General features: G+C 35.2%; 1 protein-coding gene across 1 annotated transcript in view; it reads right to left on the reverse strand.

Moving 5' to 3' along the window:
* The window catches only part of mRpS18B (mitochondrial ribosomal protein S18B), a 30,755-nt gene extending 15,106 nt beyond the window's left edge, over positions 1-15,649 (reverse strand). Inside the window, exons 1-3 of the mRNA XM_081741094.1 lie at positions 15,515-15,649; positions 7,375-7,519; positions 5,363-5,460 (exon numbers count right to left, since the gene is read on the reverse strand). Coding sequence (XP_081597220.1) covers positions 5,363-5,460; positions 7,375-7,519; positions 15,515-15,640 — 369 coding nt within the window. The 5' untranslated portion in view covers positions 15,641-15,649. The remainder of the gene's footprint in view (positions 1-5,362; positions 5,461-7,374; positions 7,520-15,514) is intronic.
* Positions 15,650-16,114: the final 465 nt, after the last annotated feature.

Genomic DNA, 16,114 nt, shown 5'->3' on the forward strand with positions numbered 1-16,114 from the left:
GTGTAAGCCTCCTCTCGCTACTTGCCCACCTATGACGTCATCACAAAATCTTTCTTTCTCTGTTACTCGCTAACGACTGAACGTATCGCGATCAAACAAACACCATTCCTTTTAGAATTTTCAACTCTACAAATGGAAATAAATTGTAAAAAATGCATTTCTAAGTCGAACTGCTCCTTTAAGTTTCACTCCAATTAGGTTACAGGTACAAATTTAATACATTAAATTCTTTCCCTTTCAGTGTGATTGCAAGCTGTGATCTGACTATCCAGAGCAGCACTAGAGTTAAAATAAATTTTGGCATATATTATTTCCAAATTTAGTTCATATTATTTCTATTAGGGGTCTCAGAATGTACAAATTATCAAATGTGTTAACCTTGAATTAATAAATAACCATGACAATAACAATTAGTATCGAACTCCTAAGACAATAAGAGGACCGCGGTGGTTCAGTGGTAGTATTCACCTCTGGTGCGTGGGGTCCTTGTTCAAGCCTAGCTCTCACCAAGTGGGCTTTGTAGTGAGCAAACTCTATGTGCGCAGGTTTACTCGAGGATCTCACATTTCATCTCACTTTCTTCATTCCACTATTTTATTTATCATCATCGTCTTCTTTAGCCTACACGTCATAATTGTGAGACGTAACAGAAATATTTTGTTTCATTTTTTCCTACAATAATAACCAAGATTTAAGAATAATTGGAATTCTTTCTTATTTTCATCTATTTTAATGAAAATATTCCAGATGTAATAAAGTGGATATTGTTATGTTGTAGAGTCATTAACGAGAAATGGATTTATGAAATTTAAACCAAATTGTCATTGCTTGCATTCTAATATGGCGCCTATTTAAATGCTTCTCAATGTTTTCTCTTTTTTCTCTCTCTCTCTCTCTATTTTTCCCCTTTCTACCTGATGAAAAGTTTAGCAAAAAAGAATATAATATATTTAAATGTTATGATTATATTTGTGCTGTTATTTGGTACACAATACAGCAAATTGATGTAAAAAACACTGAATATGGCCACAAATCAAAAATCTTGCTATGCGTTAGCTTATAGACAGTCCTTTTCCGTAGTGTGACACTATTTTTCAGTTTCTTACACAATCGACTGTGACATTATTTGTTCCCAACGCTTCAAAAGAATATTGTACCTGGAACTTAAAGTCAATTAGTCAACAGCCTACTTTATCAAGAGATACCACACAATCTCTACAAACAATTACTTCCTTTTTCTTTTTGAAATGGGGCCACACTAGATTGTGCAATTATAGGATTGCTAATCAGATATGTACATCAATAACAACCAAACAAGGTATACAACCTTTGTCAGAAAAGTTCCAGGGCAACCCTCGTAAAAAGAAAATTGCATTTTACCAAGTAATAATCCTAGCTCCTACCAAAGTGGTCCCCTTGGCTATCTATACACAATTGCTAACTTTTCTGGAGGTCTTGGAAGCAAGCAAGGATATCTTCAACTGCTGCTTGTAAGCTCATTTGTCACAGCCCGTTGGATGTCTGTGATATCTTCATGAAACTTTCCTTCCAGTCGCCTTTTCACTCATGGAAACAAGAAAAAATCACAAGGTGAGAGGCCGGGCGAATATGTCGGATGTGGGATGGCAAAAACAGAACGTCTGGCCAAAACTCGTTAACAGATAAAGCAGTATGGGGTCTTGCATTGCCATGCAGTGCAGTCTGAAAATGGCACAAATTAGGGCGGCGATGTCGTATTGCTTGTCGCACACGTTTCAAGACTTCAATGTAAAGAGTTTGATTCACTGTTTGACCTGGAGGAACATACTCATGCTGAACTAATCCTTTACTATCAAAGAATGCGATCAACATTGTGTTTGTTCTCGAAGGTTGTCGTTTGACTTTTTCGCGGCTGGTGATCCACGACTCCGCCATTCAGCATGTTGACGCTTCGTATGAGGGTCATACTGGTAGCGCCGACTTTCATCCCTTGCAATAATCTTTGACATAAATGTGAGATCACGTCTGGCTCTATTCAACCGTTCAGCACAAATTCTTCGTCTTTCCTCTTTCTGTTCGTCCGTTAGTGAGTGAGGGATGACTTTTGCAATAAGTTTCCCTAAACTTTCGCGTAAAATCTTATGACACACATGACGATTCAAATTCAGTTCTTGTGATACCATACGCACAGTTACACGACTGTCTTCTTGTAATAATTGTCTTACACGCTTCACGTTTGCATCGGTATGTGTTGTAGACGGGCGAACAGCTCTGGGACCGTCTTGCACTGAATCTCCGCCTTCACGAAACTTTTTATGCCACTCTGAAACACGACTTCTTGAAAGTGCTTCTCCTGCATCCACGTGCTTAATCATGTCCCACGTTTCACTAGAGTTTTTCCGAGCTTAACGCAGAACTTAATGTTCACCCTTTGCTCATAATCAGCATACATTGTGTCACCTTAACTAATGCAACAACAAACCGAAGTGTTGCTAAGCACAGTCCTGCCACCTAGTGAATTTGCGCGTAAACATGGCCAATATCATGCCAAGTAAGAACAGGGTGTCTACTATTTCAGACAAATAAAATTTCCTGACTTTTCCAGGTTTTCCAGACTATATTTTAGTGAAGTTAACTAACCGCTATTCTCTAGACACTTGTAGTTTTATAATATTTGTTCCCTTAGTTGCGACAGTTGTTATAAAATATGAACAACGTTTAAATAAGTACCTATTTAACCCTGGCAAGAACAATATTGTTAAATACAATGTATTTTTTGATGGCGTCCCATCTCCCCTTATAGCCACATCACTCCGCTTCTTGTTTTAATACAAGTAATATGTATAGTATACTAATATATATATATATATATATCGCACTACGGCTGCAACACCGCCACAACTCAAAAATTGTGAATTTTTAAGTTATGTATATATTCGGATTTGTGAGCCTGCCCTCTATCCGGCTATATAAGAATAATAGCTCTAGCTTTACTAGAAGCTTTGTGAGAGCGCTAGTTTCACTAGGAATAATATTAAAGTGAATGCATTACCAACACTTTCAAATCCGATTTACTCAAAACTAAGTTGATATATTTTATATTTCATACCACTTCCCTGTCGGGTACACTCAGTTACATAAACTAGACTATTCGAGTGATTTACTTCTGTTAGCTTTTTTATTATTCCAAGACATGAAGTAGGGCTAATACATACACAACAATACACACAGATATATGGATACTAACACGAATGTCGTTGAATGATACAAATACCGACAAACATTGTGGATTTTAGTATTCTAAATTGATTTTTCTATGCCTCAGTTGTTGTTTGCTTGCTTCTGAAAGTCTTTCATTTGGCATTTGCATTTTTTGCTACATGAATTGTTTTGATATTGGCATTGCCTGAACACCCCCGTGGAATGTGATAGTGTCATGTACTATCCTCTGCAAAACTAAAGATTCTTCGTGTAGAATATCCACAAGAAACTCCTTATTCAATGAGAAACTGTGTTCAACGGAAGCGTTTCCGTGTGATAACATTATAATTTTGAACGCTGAAAAGTTGTTGTTGGTGTTAATGTTGTCAAGAATGAAGAACAAGTGATCTAAACTATCCTTAGTAACGTCAAAATTCTTCATTCTTGTGATAACTGAATCTTGAGTACAAATTCCACTGTAGAGTTGTTTTACTTCATCAGCAGCAGGACCAGACAAATAATGATTCTCTAGAAGCACTTTTCCAATGCTACAGTTACTTGTTCCTTCCCAAGTTTCTTGTTTAAAACTGAATCGGGAGAGAGGCATAAAGTCTGCATTTCAATGCCAATTTACACAGAATCTTCTTACAAAAACCCGTTAAAATATGCAAACAATCTCTCCGAAAACGAAGAATATTCAGTTCAAATAACTTCTCTGATTTTAATGCTGTACGTGTTGCAAATCCGACATCAAGCTGCTTAGCCGAACACACCCTTTATTTCTAGACAAACTTTCATCAGATCTTCAGAATTTGCTGCTTCAATCACAATGGAGTTTTTAACAAATCTAATCATAAAGGACTTAAGACGTTTATGTATTTTACCATAAAGAAAAGGAAGCATTGGTGAGTCTGACTGAAATTTGGAAAGAAAAGGTTGAATGTCTACAGCCAGCAACGGTTTGGAAGAAAGCTAATTACGCTCCAAGCAAAGAATCTTGCAGACATGATTTAACAATTTTAAAGTTGTCACAAGATGGTTGTTGATTACTACCTGAAACTGAATCGACATACTTCTTCAAGTGTGGTAATAATCGCTGAGCTCTGTCCACTACATTCACGTCATCTATAAAAATACGAGCACTCGCTAGCAAAAAATTATCTTATTAAAAAGCTACAAGCATACCAAAAATATTCACAGAAATCCCTTGCAAAATAATAAACATCACAAAAGACACTCGAAACGCCGAACTGCACTGAAAATGGAATACGGAGGAAATGGAATAGGAGTTTTAAATCTAACTCATGTAGGTACGCACTATATTATAAATTAGAGTTAACCGTACATAGTTAGGCTCTAACTTATCGCTACATTAAAATCAGCAAGATCAGAACAAGTGTTGTTTAAGACTTTATTGGGGGTCACCGGTTGCAATAACCCAGCTACGCCCCTGGACATGAGGATCAATTTTTAACGTGGAGATCACAAACAACGAAGCTCCAGACGCAAGAGTTGCCAATTCCTTTCAGAGCTCTTCATTGTATGATGACTTCTGCTGTAGCGAAAAGTTGTTTTCCAAACATTGTACAATGAAATAAACCTAACTGTACAAAACAAATTCCACAATATACAGAAAACTCCCTGACTTTTCCAGGTTTTCCATGTTTTCCAGACTAGTAGACACCCTGAAGAACACATACTATTTTACAGAAAAACATTTGTTCCTTTTTAGTATTGCATACTCAGAAATAATAATAATTAAAAAAAAAAAAAATGTCCTGAAACTTTTCTGACAAAGGTTGTTACGCAACTTTGAGACATTTATTATTCGGGGATTTTCAAATACGTAGTTATCTTTTATCTTCCACCATTTATTACACTGATATAACCTGTACAATATACAAGATGTATGAAACCATTCGTCCATTAAAAAAAATAATAATAATAATAATAATAATAATAAATAAAATTAAGTGAATTTTATCGAACTAAAACATTTCTTAAGTTATTCTGATTCCCCCAGAATACATCGTCCTTCATACTATCCTAACCAATTTATTTTGCTCTCTTTAACTATCTCAAATGTTACTCTCTCCACCACTGTTCCTGTTCTAAACAAATATTACCACTTAATTTCGTAAGAACATATCTATCAATAAACAGAGCACGGAAATGGACTTACAATACAGGTTTTTCTTGTTTTCTCTGGTGGAAAGGGTCCTTTATGATTTCGTCTGTATTGCTTCCAAACAGGGTCCTCACCGTATGTTTGTTGGTAGGCTATAAACAGCAAACAATAAATTAATTTTACAATGCTCCTACTCTAGAAGAGTCCGATTTTACCATCATTTCAATCGAAATTCATACATACAATAATACCAAATAACACTTTGTGCACTTATACCACTGACAGAGAACTCATATTTAGGAAAATAAATACATTTTACATTTAGATAAACATACTTAAAAACTTCAGGTATGAAGGAAGAAGTAAGGTAAGATACTAGTACCAGAATAAATATGGATGGGAATACACTTTTATTGTGAAACTAGTATGTTATTACTTCAATTATATGAACCAGAAATTTGGACATGTCAAAATATTTGAGTTGCCCTAGTACTTCGAAAAATCTGAAGCAAATGTCTTGTAATGAAACAATTGAATTTTTCATCGAACCCGGATATTTCAATATCTAGTTTTGATAAAGAAGCAATATCTACTATTTTAACATATTTTTCATCTTTCCTACCGAAAGTCAAAGTTCCATTCCAATGCTAACTTCCTGCTATTAGTGCATCAATATAAAAGGTCATATTATTGAATTGTGCCAAGGCTATATGCTTAAAAATATTCAGTTTTCATACTAGGTAGCAATTTCACCGCGAATTCCTTACCAGTAAAGAGTTTTGATACTCAACATACGCTACTTTTTTCAGACATTTATAGAAGCACATATTAAAGATACTTATCGTAGTTATGAACACGAAAACACACCAACATAAATAAATAAATAAATAAATAAATAGAGCAGTTTTCGCTCCAGAATAACTGATCAGAGCGTTGTATAAAAAAATAACTAGACATAAATATCAGGTAGTATACAATTACGAGGGTCGGTCAATAAGTTTTTGCCCTTACTATGAAGCGGTTGAAGGATGAAATTCACACATATTATTAGTTGTTTTCCACACAGTCACCATGTACAGTAACACATTTCTGTGACCGGTCTTTCAGCTTTCACAGGTCCTTCTTTGTAGAACGTGTCAGAGTGACTAAAAAACCACAGGAGTGCTCCATTTCGGAAATGACCTCCATCTGAAGCAACACAACTTTCCTTTCAGCGACTGCTTCATTTTGGAAAACAGGAACAGAAGCGAAGTCACGAAAGTATGATGGAAAATACCCATTTATCACATAAATATATTTCAACCGCCAGAAATGTTATGTATGTTGTCACTGGATCGCCCTCACACAACGTCAGTTGTGGTACAGTCCATGTTATTTGAGTGGTTGAACAGCACCGACTTCAAGAAAAATAGAATGTGTGGCTGTTCAGTAGACTGGGTAGCATAGTGGTAAACGCATTGGTACGTAAGCTGGAGACCCAGGTTCGAATGTCAGAGCATGTTTTTAAATTTGCATATCATAGATACAACTTATTGTAAACTTAAATTATACTTAGCCCTACCACTAGAAAATGACAGTAAAACACAGCCGCATTTTTTCTAATATTAGTTTTCTTCTCCCTTCCATGCACTCTATCTACGGACCTTTCAAAATCGAAACCATGTTATATCTATTTACTGTCTTCGCTATGTGTATGTTGTAAACCAGTGATTTCTAATTAAATGCTCCGCTACATCACAGTTTACTTCTCGCCTTCTCTGTTTGTGGAGCAAAAGCTGGCAGGTAACCTGACGCTGATAAAAGACAGTGCTGAGAAACAAACAAGAACATGGACAGTATCAGGCATTCTATTGCGTGGTGGATCCATGATTCCGCGCTCTTGCTCTCCTAAGTCATCCTACCTCTCCTTTCTTTAGTGTATTTCTGTTTTTCTCAGATTGTAAAATCGCGTTCCTACGTCATACAAAGGCAAGTTGGAAACGACTGTTCTAAACAATGATTACATACCTCTACAGTATTTTGATTGATATTCCTACCCCGAGAATCATATTACTATTATTATATACCTTCACTTTGTAAGTACTGAATGCTGGTTTCCACAGGAATTACTTTAGTTCTATCTTTGGCAGGATCTCTCTGTTCTTTAGGTTCTATCACCTGGCCTTCTTCGGTCTCTAACAAGACTCCACTCACTGTTATCTGTCTTCTGGCCTAAAAGAATTATTACGAATGATGTAACAATAAAATATCAACGAAAAATCAACACAAAGTATACAAAACTTTAATCATATTTGCGACTCCAACACAAAAGTCTTCAATATACAAGGTAAATTTAAATGGTTAATGGAACTAAATTACGACCTAATAAGTAACACTTTACCTGTACGAAAATAACACTTGTTTAAGCAGACGAATAGTTCTGAAGGGAATTCTAATTTTCAAAACTCTGCATTTTGAAGTGCCCAAAAGCCTTATTTGGACAGGATTGATAGTTTTCCTAATTATATCCACAGTAATTTTATGAGTTGATTTTGAGTTTAATGTGTCGTTCAGTAGCGAGGCTATATGAGACGTGAACCTACTGAGTTAATGTAAGCAAAATTATCATGTAATCCACCATAAGAAGCAATTATACGCAATATGAATTCCCTAACGTGTAGATTGACAAACTGCCGGCACAGAGAAAGCTGTAAAAATATATGATTTTTAAAAAAGAAAAAAGTCTTTTAGAATAATGTTAATTCTATTGGGGCATTTACACCTTTAATGTCTACTGTTTATAATGGGAGTGCACAATATTATTTCTAAGTATACATTACAAAAGAAAGAAAAGGCTAGCCTTTAGAAATATTCAATCCAGTCCATCAGTGGATATAGGTAACATCTTTTCTTATATTCTCTATTTTTTTTTTAAGCATTTAGAAAACGTACAAAAATTACACATCCAATTATGAATGATTCAGTATATATTTTAAACAACTGTTAAACAATAATCCTCTTCAAATTTCCAATAGTATATCATACTCATATTACTGAATCAAAAATTTCCCGGAATTATTTAAATTAATATGTGATAATGAACAGGGTGAGTATACTTTAAGGTTTAATTTAACCTGAAAATATAGAAATTCTCTAAATATACATCAGAGGGAAAATTTCACAAGACATGTAAACTCGCTAATTTCAGTGTCAATGTTTGTCATGGACATAACATTATTTAACATATTTCTTTTCTAATTACCTTTTCTACCTTTTTATCAGTTTCAATCATTAGAAATATTTAAAAAGAAACATAAGTATTTGTTCCACTCTAATGTTTGCAATTCCGAAATATTTCATCATTGTTGTCGCTTTGCATTTCGATTCTTTAGGTATTTAGGCTACTTTTTGTTTAGAAAATAAAATGGCGATCACCATGGCAACGAGAAGGATGTGACGTCACACTTTTTAGTCTATAGCTACAGAGTTTTCTTGGGAAAATTCGACCCAATTTTTTTTTTTTTTTAAAGGAAAAATCCATCTTTTACTACGATGGTGTGCAACAATTGCGTACAGATTTATATGCATACAAAACGATATGCTACAGAAACGATAATTCGAGGGAAAGCAACACGTGTCAATCTGTGCTAGGTAGTCACTATAAGTACTACTGCACCTTTATGTAAAGACGCAACTAATAAGCAGTTTATACCTTTATGTCCTTCTAAAATTAGCATTGCACCTATTCCTGTTCAGGGTAGGACAAACCTAGCGGAGCCTTAAGCGCTGTGTTCATAGGTAACAGGCGCGTTAGTGACACGGGTATGCATCTAAAAAGATGAAAAGTGGTAGGCGGTTGACTATAAGTTACATTTGGAGTCTTAATTGCATTTTTAAGGGTATGTGTGTTTACGCATGACTTGTACGTTTGATGCCTACATAAATATTTACTTTATATCACTTTGCTATTATTATTATTATTATTATTATTATTATTATTATTATTATTATTATTACTAAAAGACTGTTCATTGAAAACTTTAATCATTGTTTGCAATTCCGAAATATTTCATCATTGTTGTCGCTTTGCATTTCGATTCTTTAGGTATTTAGGCTACTTTTTGTTTAGAAAATAAAATGGCGATCACCATGGCAACGAGAAGGATGTGACGTCACACTTTTTAGTCTATAGCTACAGAGTTTTCTTGGGAAAATTCGACCCAATTTTTTTTTTAAAAGGAAAAATCCATCTTTTACTACGATGGTGTGCAACAATTGCGTACAGATTTATATGCATACAAAACGATATGCTACAGAAACGATAATTCGAGGGAAAGCAACACGTGTCAATCTGTGCTAGGTAGTCACTATAAGTACTACTGCACCTTTATGTAAAGACGCAACTAATAAGCAGTTTATACCTTTATGTCCTTCTAAAATTAGCATTGCACCTATTCCTGTTCAGGGTAGGACAAACCTAGCGGAGCCTTAAGCGCTGTGATGTGTTCATAGGTAACAGGCGCGTTAGTGACACGGGTATGCATCTAAAAAGATGAAAAGTGGTAGGCGGTTGACTATAAGTTACATTTGGAGTCTTAATTGCATTTTTAAGGGTATGTGTGTTTACGCATGACTTGTACGTTTGATGCCTACATAAATATTTACTTTATATCACTTTGCTATTATTATTATTATTATTATTATTACTAAAAGAAAACTTTAATCATTGTATACCGGTACTTCTGGTCACAAAAACCGACACTACCTTCCAGAAACTATCCAAGAAGAAAGACACTAGATCCTTAGGAACTTCCTTTGGTCTGACTTACTTTCCTTGTATTTTTTTTTTTTTTAACAGATAGAATTTGAAATAAGCCATTTCTCTTGTATGGATACTGTAATTTCGCAGCCTATATGATGTACGATCAACACGTAGCTACAGTATACGAAATTACTCGTATACAATTCAGCGAATTCAGATTCAAGATATAATTCTGAAATGGCATTTTTTTAAAATTCATTTATATTACCTTAATCATAACCCTTAAAGCCGTTCGATGCACCTTATATGAGAATGTGAAGTTCCGTTCCTTTACAACTAAAATAGAGGAAGAACTCCTCCTAGTGTAAAATCGTTACAAGTGCTATAATGAGCGTGTGCATATGGAAGATAGATGCATTAGATACTATTTTTCAATTTCACTGTTGGAGCACTTTCGCACAAAAGGTATACTTTACATTTACTAGTATAGCGTCACTAGTATGAACCCATTTCAAATGGTATAGCAACTCGTATTATCATGATACCCCACGTATTGTTTCTACCTTCAGTTACACACATACACTACCTACCGTTGCATACGGGCCTGCTCATGTCGGTTGCACTTCAGCACAGATCCACTTGCTTCCCCTACCGTGACTCGATTAGCTGGCATTCGTGTATTTACTGACTACTTAACACTGAATACCTACCTGTACTGTAGTTATGGTATTTGTCTGGACTATGCATTTATACGCAAACCGTAAAAGAATTGCAATTTTTCAACAATTACTTATAAAGCTCCCTTAAACTCCTTCTATGCTAAACAGTGTATTAAGATTATATGTTTTTTTTTTTTTTTTTTTTCTCCGACAGTACATTTCTGCACAGTGTGCAGAACCTGTATTTTATGTTTACAAGTGCAACGTTACTAGTATGAAATCATGATAAGTGCTCTTGAAACTCGTTTCACTACCAAAAACCACTTCTTTTTACTACCTTTGTCTATCATAGTGTCCAAACTCTCGAGCCCGAACACTTTACAAAAAGAAAAAGTATATTCTTGAGGTCGGAGCTGTCATTTTATTGTCCAAAGGACTTCAAACACCTTTCGATAGAAAACCGACTTTTGCATGGTTATTATGAGGGGATGGTATTTGTTTTTGTGCTTTTAGTAACAACTTTCATAACCCAGGTTTTTGAGATCATAGCCTCCTGAGACCTTGTGTATTGCATGCAATACAATTTTTAAATGTCTTTCTTTATTAAGAAAATTGCTGGAAAGGTAAGATTCCGTGATATTGTGTTCAGTACATAGCAGGCTTACTGTACTGAACTCAATACTACGGGATCTAACCTTACGCAATACACAGGGTCTCAGGAGGATAGAGTAAGGAAACTGCTTGACCTTGCGAAGTAGAAAATTTATATGCTAGCAACTAATGAAGCTATGCGTTTATAGAAAGGTCGAACGAAATAATTATGTATTATTTAATTATAGCTTCTTTAATCCAATAAACAAGAGTAGCTTTTAAGAATGTTTAATACCTGCACCATCATAGTTATTCGGCCCATTAATTTATATGAGGAAACAGTTTTTAAAATTTTTTGAAATAAAAGAATTTTAGCCAGTTAATTTTACTGACTTCTTGAGATCTTTAAATGTATTCTATGCGAAATTTAATTACTGTATTATGTAATTTTAATATACATAAATAAAAACTAAAATAAACAATATTACATTTATTTATAAGAATATTTTTAAAACAAGGAACTCTTAAATAGGCCAGAAAGAAATTGGCAAAACTGAATGATCAAAATCTCGTCTATTTAAAAGAAAAATACCCATATAAATCAATGGACTATTAAAGAAAGAAAGATAGCAATTCAGCATCCAAAAAAATAATACACATACACACACAGATCTTTCATTAAAGTTTTTTTTTTTTTCGAAATATAACCGTAAACGATGACGTGTCGTTTGTTAAAACCAGAAATAAAAGTGAGGGAAAACACGGGGGATTGGCATCCCTCCACTTCCTAAAAAATATAGTGGGCAAAGATAGGCACAGGGGATGGCATGACGTCATGCGTTCCCCAACTTTTTCAGACCCATTTTTATCTCTGGTTACAACTCGATTTTTATATTGTTTGACATATTTTCATTGCGGATTTATCAAATCTTATTACCGTGAAGATTAGCACATCCTAACGAAATAGCTTAGGGTTGCTAAGCACTTATTCATATTGATTTGCTGTGAATAATTGGTAAGTATTCTCATCTAACAGACAAGCGAGATCTCATACAACCTCACTGCTGAAAAAGAATTTTAAGGTCCAAACAAACAAACACAAAACATTCTAAATTTCACAATAGCTTTGTAAACTGACATAATTACATTTCCTCTTTTAACGCAGTCCTTAATATTACATGATTTTATATAATGCACTATTTTTCCGTTATGTTGCGCCATTAAAGAACCGGCTTTTAATATACATAAGGAAATGTAAAGATGAATTGAAACTGGAAACACACTATGCTTACCATTTTCAAAAGTATTACATATAACATCTTAACACAAAATGATGTTATGACATATAAAGGATGGGTCATAAGGGCCGATTTTTGCCCACCAATAGAGTTTTATGAAAATTGATACCTGTTGTCTACACGATATTTCGCGTCAAAGGTCGTTTAGATTATGTTGAGATCATATCTGGTTGTCCCTGTAGAGCGTCCGGAAGTTACCCCTAACTCCAACCTTCGAAAAGCCGACGTAGGTGCGTGGGAAACGGATTTTCGTGGAAAGCGCCAACATGATGGCAAAATTCTTAATAATGTTTTGTTCTGCTGATAAAGGCACATAAAATAACCAAATAGCAAGACCACAGGTTGATTTGTTACATCATGAGATCAATTTGTTTAGGAAAAAGCGTGTTCGGTCAACCTGTATTTCGCTATCAATATTCGTTTTTAGAGTTGTAGTAACAATAGAGCAGACACTCAGAACAACAACAAAAATTGCCAAACTGTAGTCTGATATGTCTACTTGAACATACTAGAGACTCAGATTGTTCTTGAAGTCCGCTATATTTAAAACAAAACGTTGCACTTGCAATCGCATGTATGATATGAATCCACAGTAAAGCACAAAAAAATCAATTACTTCTGGCACCCTGGAAATGGAAGGCACCAATAATTACTTCTGGTGGTCCCTTGAATTATCTACACCAAGTGAGATCTTTTCATGTCGCCCTAAGGAAACCTTTTAGGGGACAATAACAAGCAAATTAGTTAAAGTTTAACATTTCTTCAACAATATTTTGTACTGGTGCGCCAAAAGTAAACCAGTACGAGGATGAATTTCTTAGCATTATTTAGTTTCTCCCCCAGACCGCTTGGTTGTGACTGGCTGCTTTCGTACAAATTAGGATAGGATTGATTCCCAGTAATCATTGACAAAGGCTCACTGTAAGTCATACTATACGATCCAGAGCCGTCGATAAATTTGGGGGAGATAGAAAATGTAACTTTGGTTTCTTTCACTTACTACTGTACAGATGTTCAGCCCGGTGGAGCTTATAGCAACTTAATCCTTGTCATGTTGTCCAGCACATTTTTTTGAAGGAAAATAAGAAAAAAAAATAGAGGAAGAATTACAATTTTTCAGCAACGATTTCGAGTGGTGCGCCTAAACTTGAGCTGCACGATGGAATCTACTTATTGCTATGTAAGATACCTCTAATCTTAAAAGTGAACTCATTCAGTTTTATATCCTACGGATATATCTTGACTAGGGAAAAGGAAAAGGAGGATTGTAAAATAATTGATGAAGTGAAAATGTGACAACTTCGAGAAACCCTACGGACACGTTGTTGTTTACCATACGCAACGATAGGATCGAAGCAGGGACATCTTGCATCTGACGCGATCGCTTCTTTTTTTCTACCTTTTTCGTAAGTATTTCTGGAATTATTTACCGATAACCCCCATCATGACAAACCTGTGTGCTAAGCAAGTGAACGAAACGAAAACCTAACCTAATCTTATCTACTCTATTCTACCCTAAATTAACCTATTCATAAGTTACTGTCATTGAATAACTGGCGGGGGTTAAATAAGGATATGACTCTTTCTATCACTACGCTTTTCCCTTATAAATGTTCACCGATCCTGGTCTGTTTCATTATTAAATTTTGTGAATTTAAGTATCATTAAGCTTACTGTAATAATAATAATAACAATAATAACGTACTGGCTTAATTTTGACGCACCACTTGAAAGATTTATTGAAAATTCGACACTTTTTTCTGTAATTTACTTCTTATTGTCCCGTCAGAGGTTTCCACAGGGCGACATAAAAATATCCCCCTCGGGGCACGCTTCTAGGGCACAGGTCCCACTTCCCATTTAGCTGTAATAAAGACAGAAAACAACGAGTACTCTGGGCCTCTAACCCGCCTTCACTCGCTGACGCTCGTTCGGCAATCCTATGTGAATTAATTATTAAACTTTGGTACAGAAAGGAACCAACCTACCTACTAACCTATATCGGGGGACCTGTGTTCTAGAAACTTTCCTTCACTTGGCATAGATAAAGTTCAAGGAAGCCAGCAGAAGTAATTGTTGAAAATTTACAAATGTTTTACGATTTACTTATACATACAGGATTTGTGGTATAATCCACAGTTTAAAAAACACAAACTAACCTCTTTTACGAGGACACTAAAACGACACGAACGCTATCTAAACTAGCCAGGGCAAGACGAAGCTGGTGGAGAGCGTCCGAAGGGAGGAGGCGCGTTGGTGATGGTAAGTAAGCGAGGGTATGAAAACGTCTGTTTTAGAATTAATACGATTTTAAATAGCATTTCTCGTGGTTTAATAGCGGTAACGCTCCAGTTGTGAATATAAAATACAGGTTTCGTAAACTGTGCACAAATATACCACCGGTGGAAAATAATATCTACTAGAAAAAAAGATGAGTATTACGTCCCACGATTATGCCGGTTTGGCTGAAGAAGACGGTGATGATGAGTAATGAATGAAATAGTGGAATGAAGAAAGTGGGAGGAAATGGGAGAACCTCAAGGAAACCCATGCACACGATGTTCGTCCACCACAAACTTCACTTGGCAGGGGCTGGGATCGAATGCGGGACCCCAAACACCAGAGGTGAACGCTCTACTACTAACATCTAGTAGTCATCTTTGATATGCACAAGCACTCACTTGTAATGATTTTATACTAGTAACCCTACACTTATAAACCTAAAATACACCTTTGTTACTTTCTATTTAATTCTGTCGCCTGCAGAAATTTTCTACTTAGAATCATGTCTTTCCACTCAACGTATTGAATTTTACCTATAAATCTTCCAAAATGTGGTGCGCCAAAATTACACCAGCACCGATAATAGTGACAACAAATTATAAGGAAAATACTTTTAACTGCACAAATTACTTACTAGATTAAAAATTCCTGATCGAAAGATTACACCACACCGACCTACGGTTAGCGCCATATTGAAATCAGTGTTGCCAGGTCTTAAGATTAAAAAGTAGCGGATTTGAATTGATTGTATCCCAAACATAAAAATAAATTATTTTGCCGTTATATATTTCTTGTAGGCGATCCAAGAATGCTTGAACAATAGTCTTGTTCAAGACCATTCAATACTATTTGATGAAAAAGACGTCAGCACTGACGTCATTTTTGTCCAGAATTCAATAGTTTCGTTCAAGAAATTTCGTTTCGGTCCTGTTCTAGACAGGTCCGGTTTTTTCCACATTGATAAAATCTCCCTTTTAAACTTCTTAACGTGACAAAGATATTTTATACAATTTGCTTCTTAAAACGTATACAACTGTCATAACCAAAATGAATTAAACATCAAATATAAAAACACAATATATAAAAGCAAGATCCACAATAAAAAATGAACAAGGAGGTTTCAATCACTATTTTGCTTAAAGAAAGAAATCTAAAGGGGTATGGGATTTAAAATTAATGCAGTACATAGGGAATCTCATGAGCCCTACAAGTTAGGAAGATAAGTATCTGTTTT

Source organism: Thermobia domestica, chromosome 2, assembly GCF_964235325.1.
Source record: "Thermobia domestica chromosome 2, izTheDome1.hap1.1, whole genome shotgun sequence".
Taxonomy (NCBI): domain Eukaryota; kingdom Metazoa; phylum Arthropoda; class Insecta; order Zygentoma; family Lepismatidae; genus Thermobia; species Thermobia domestica.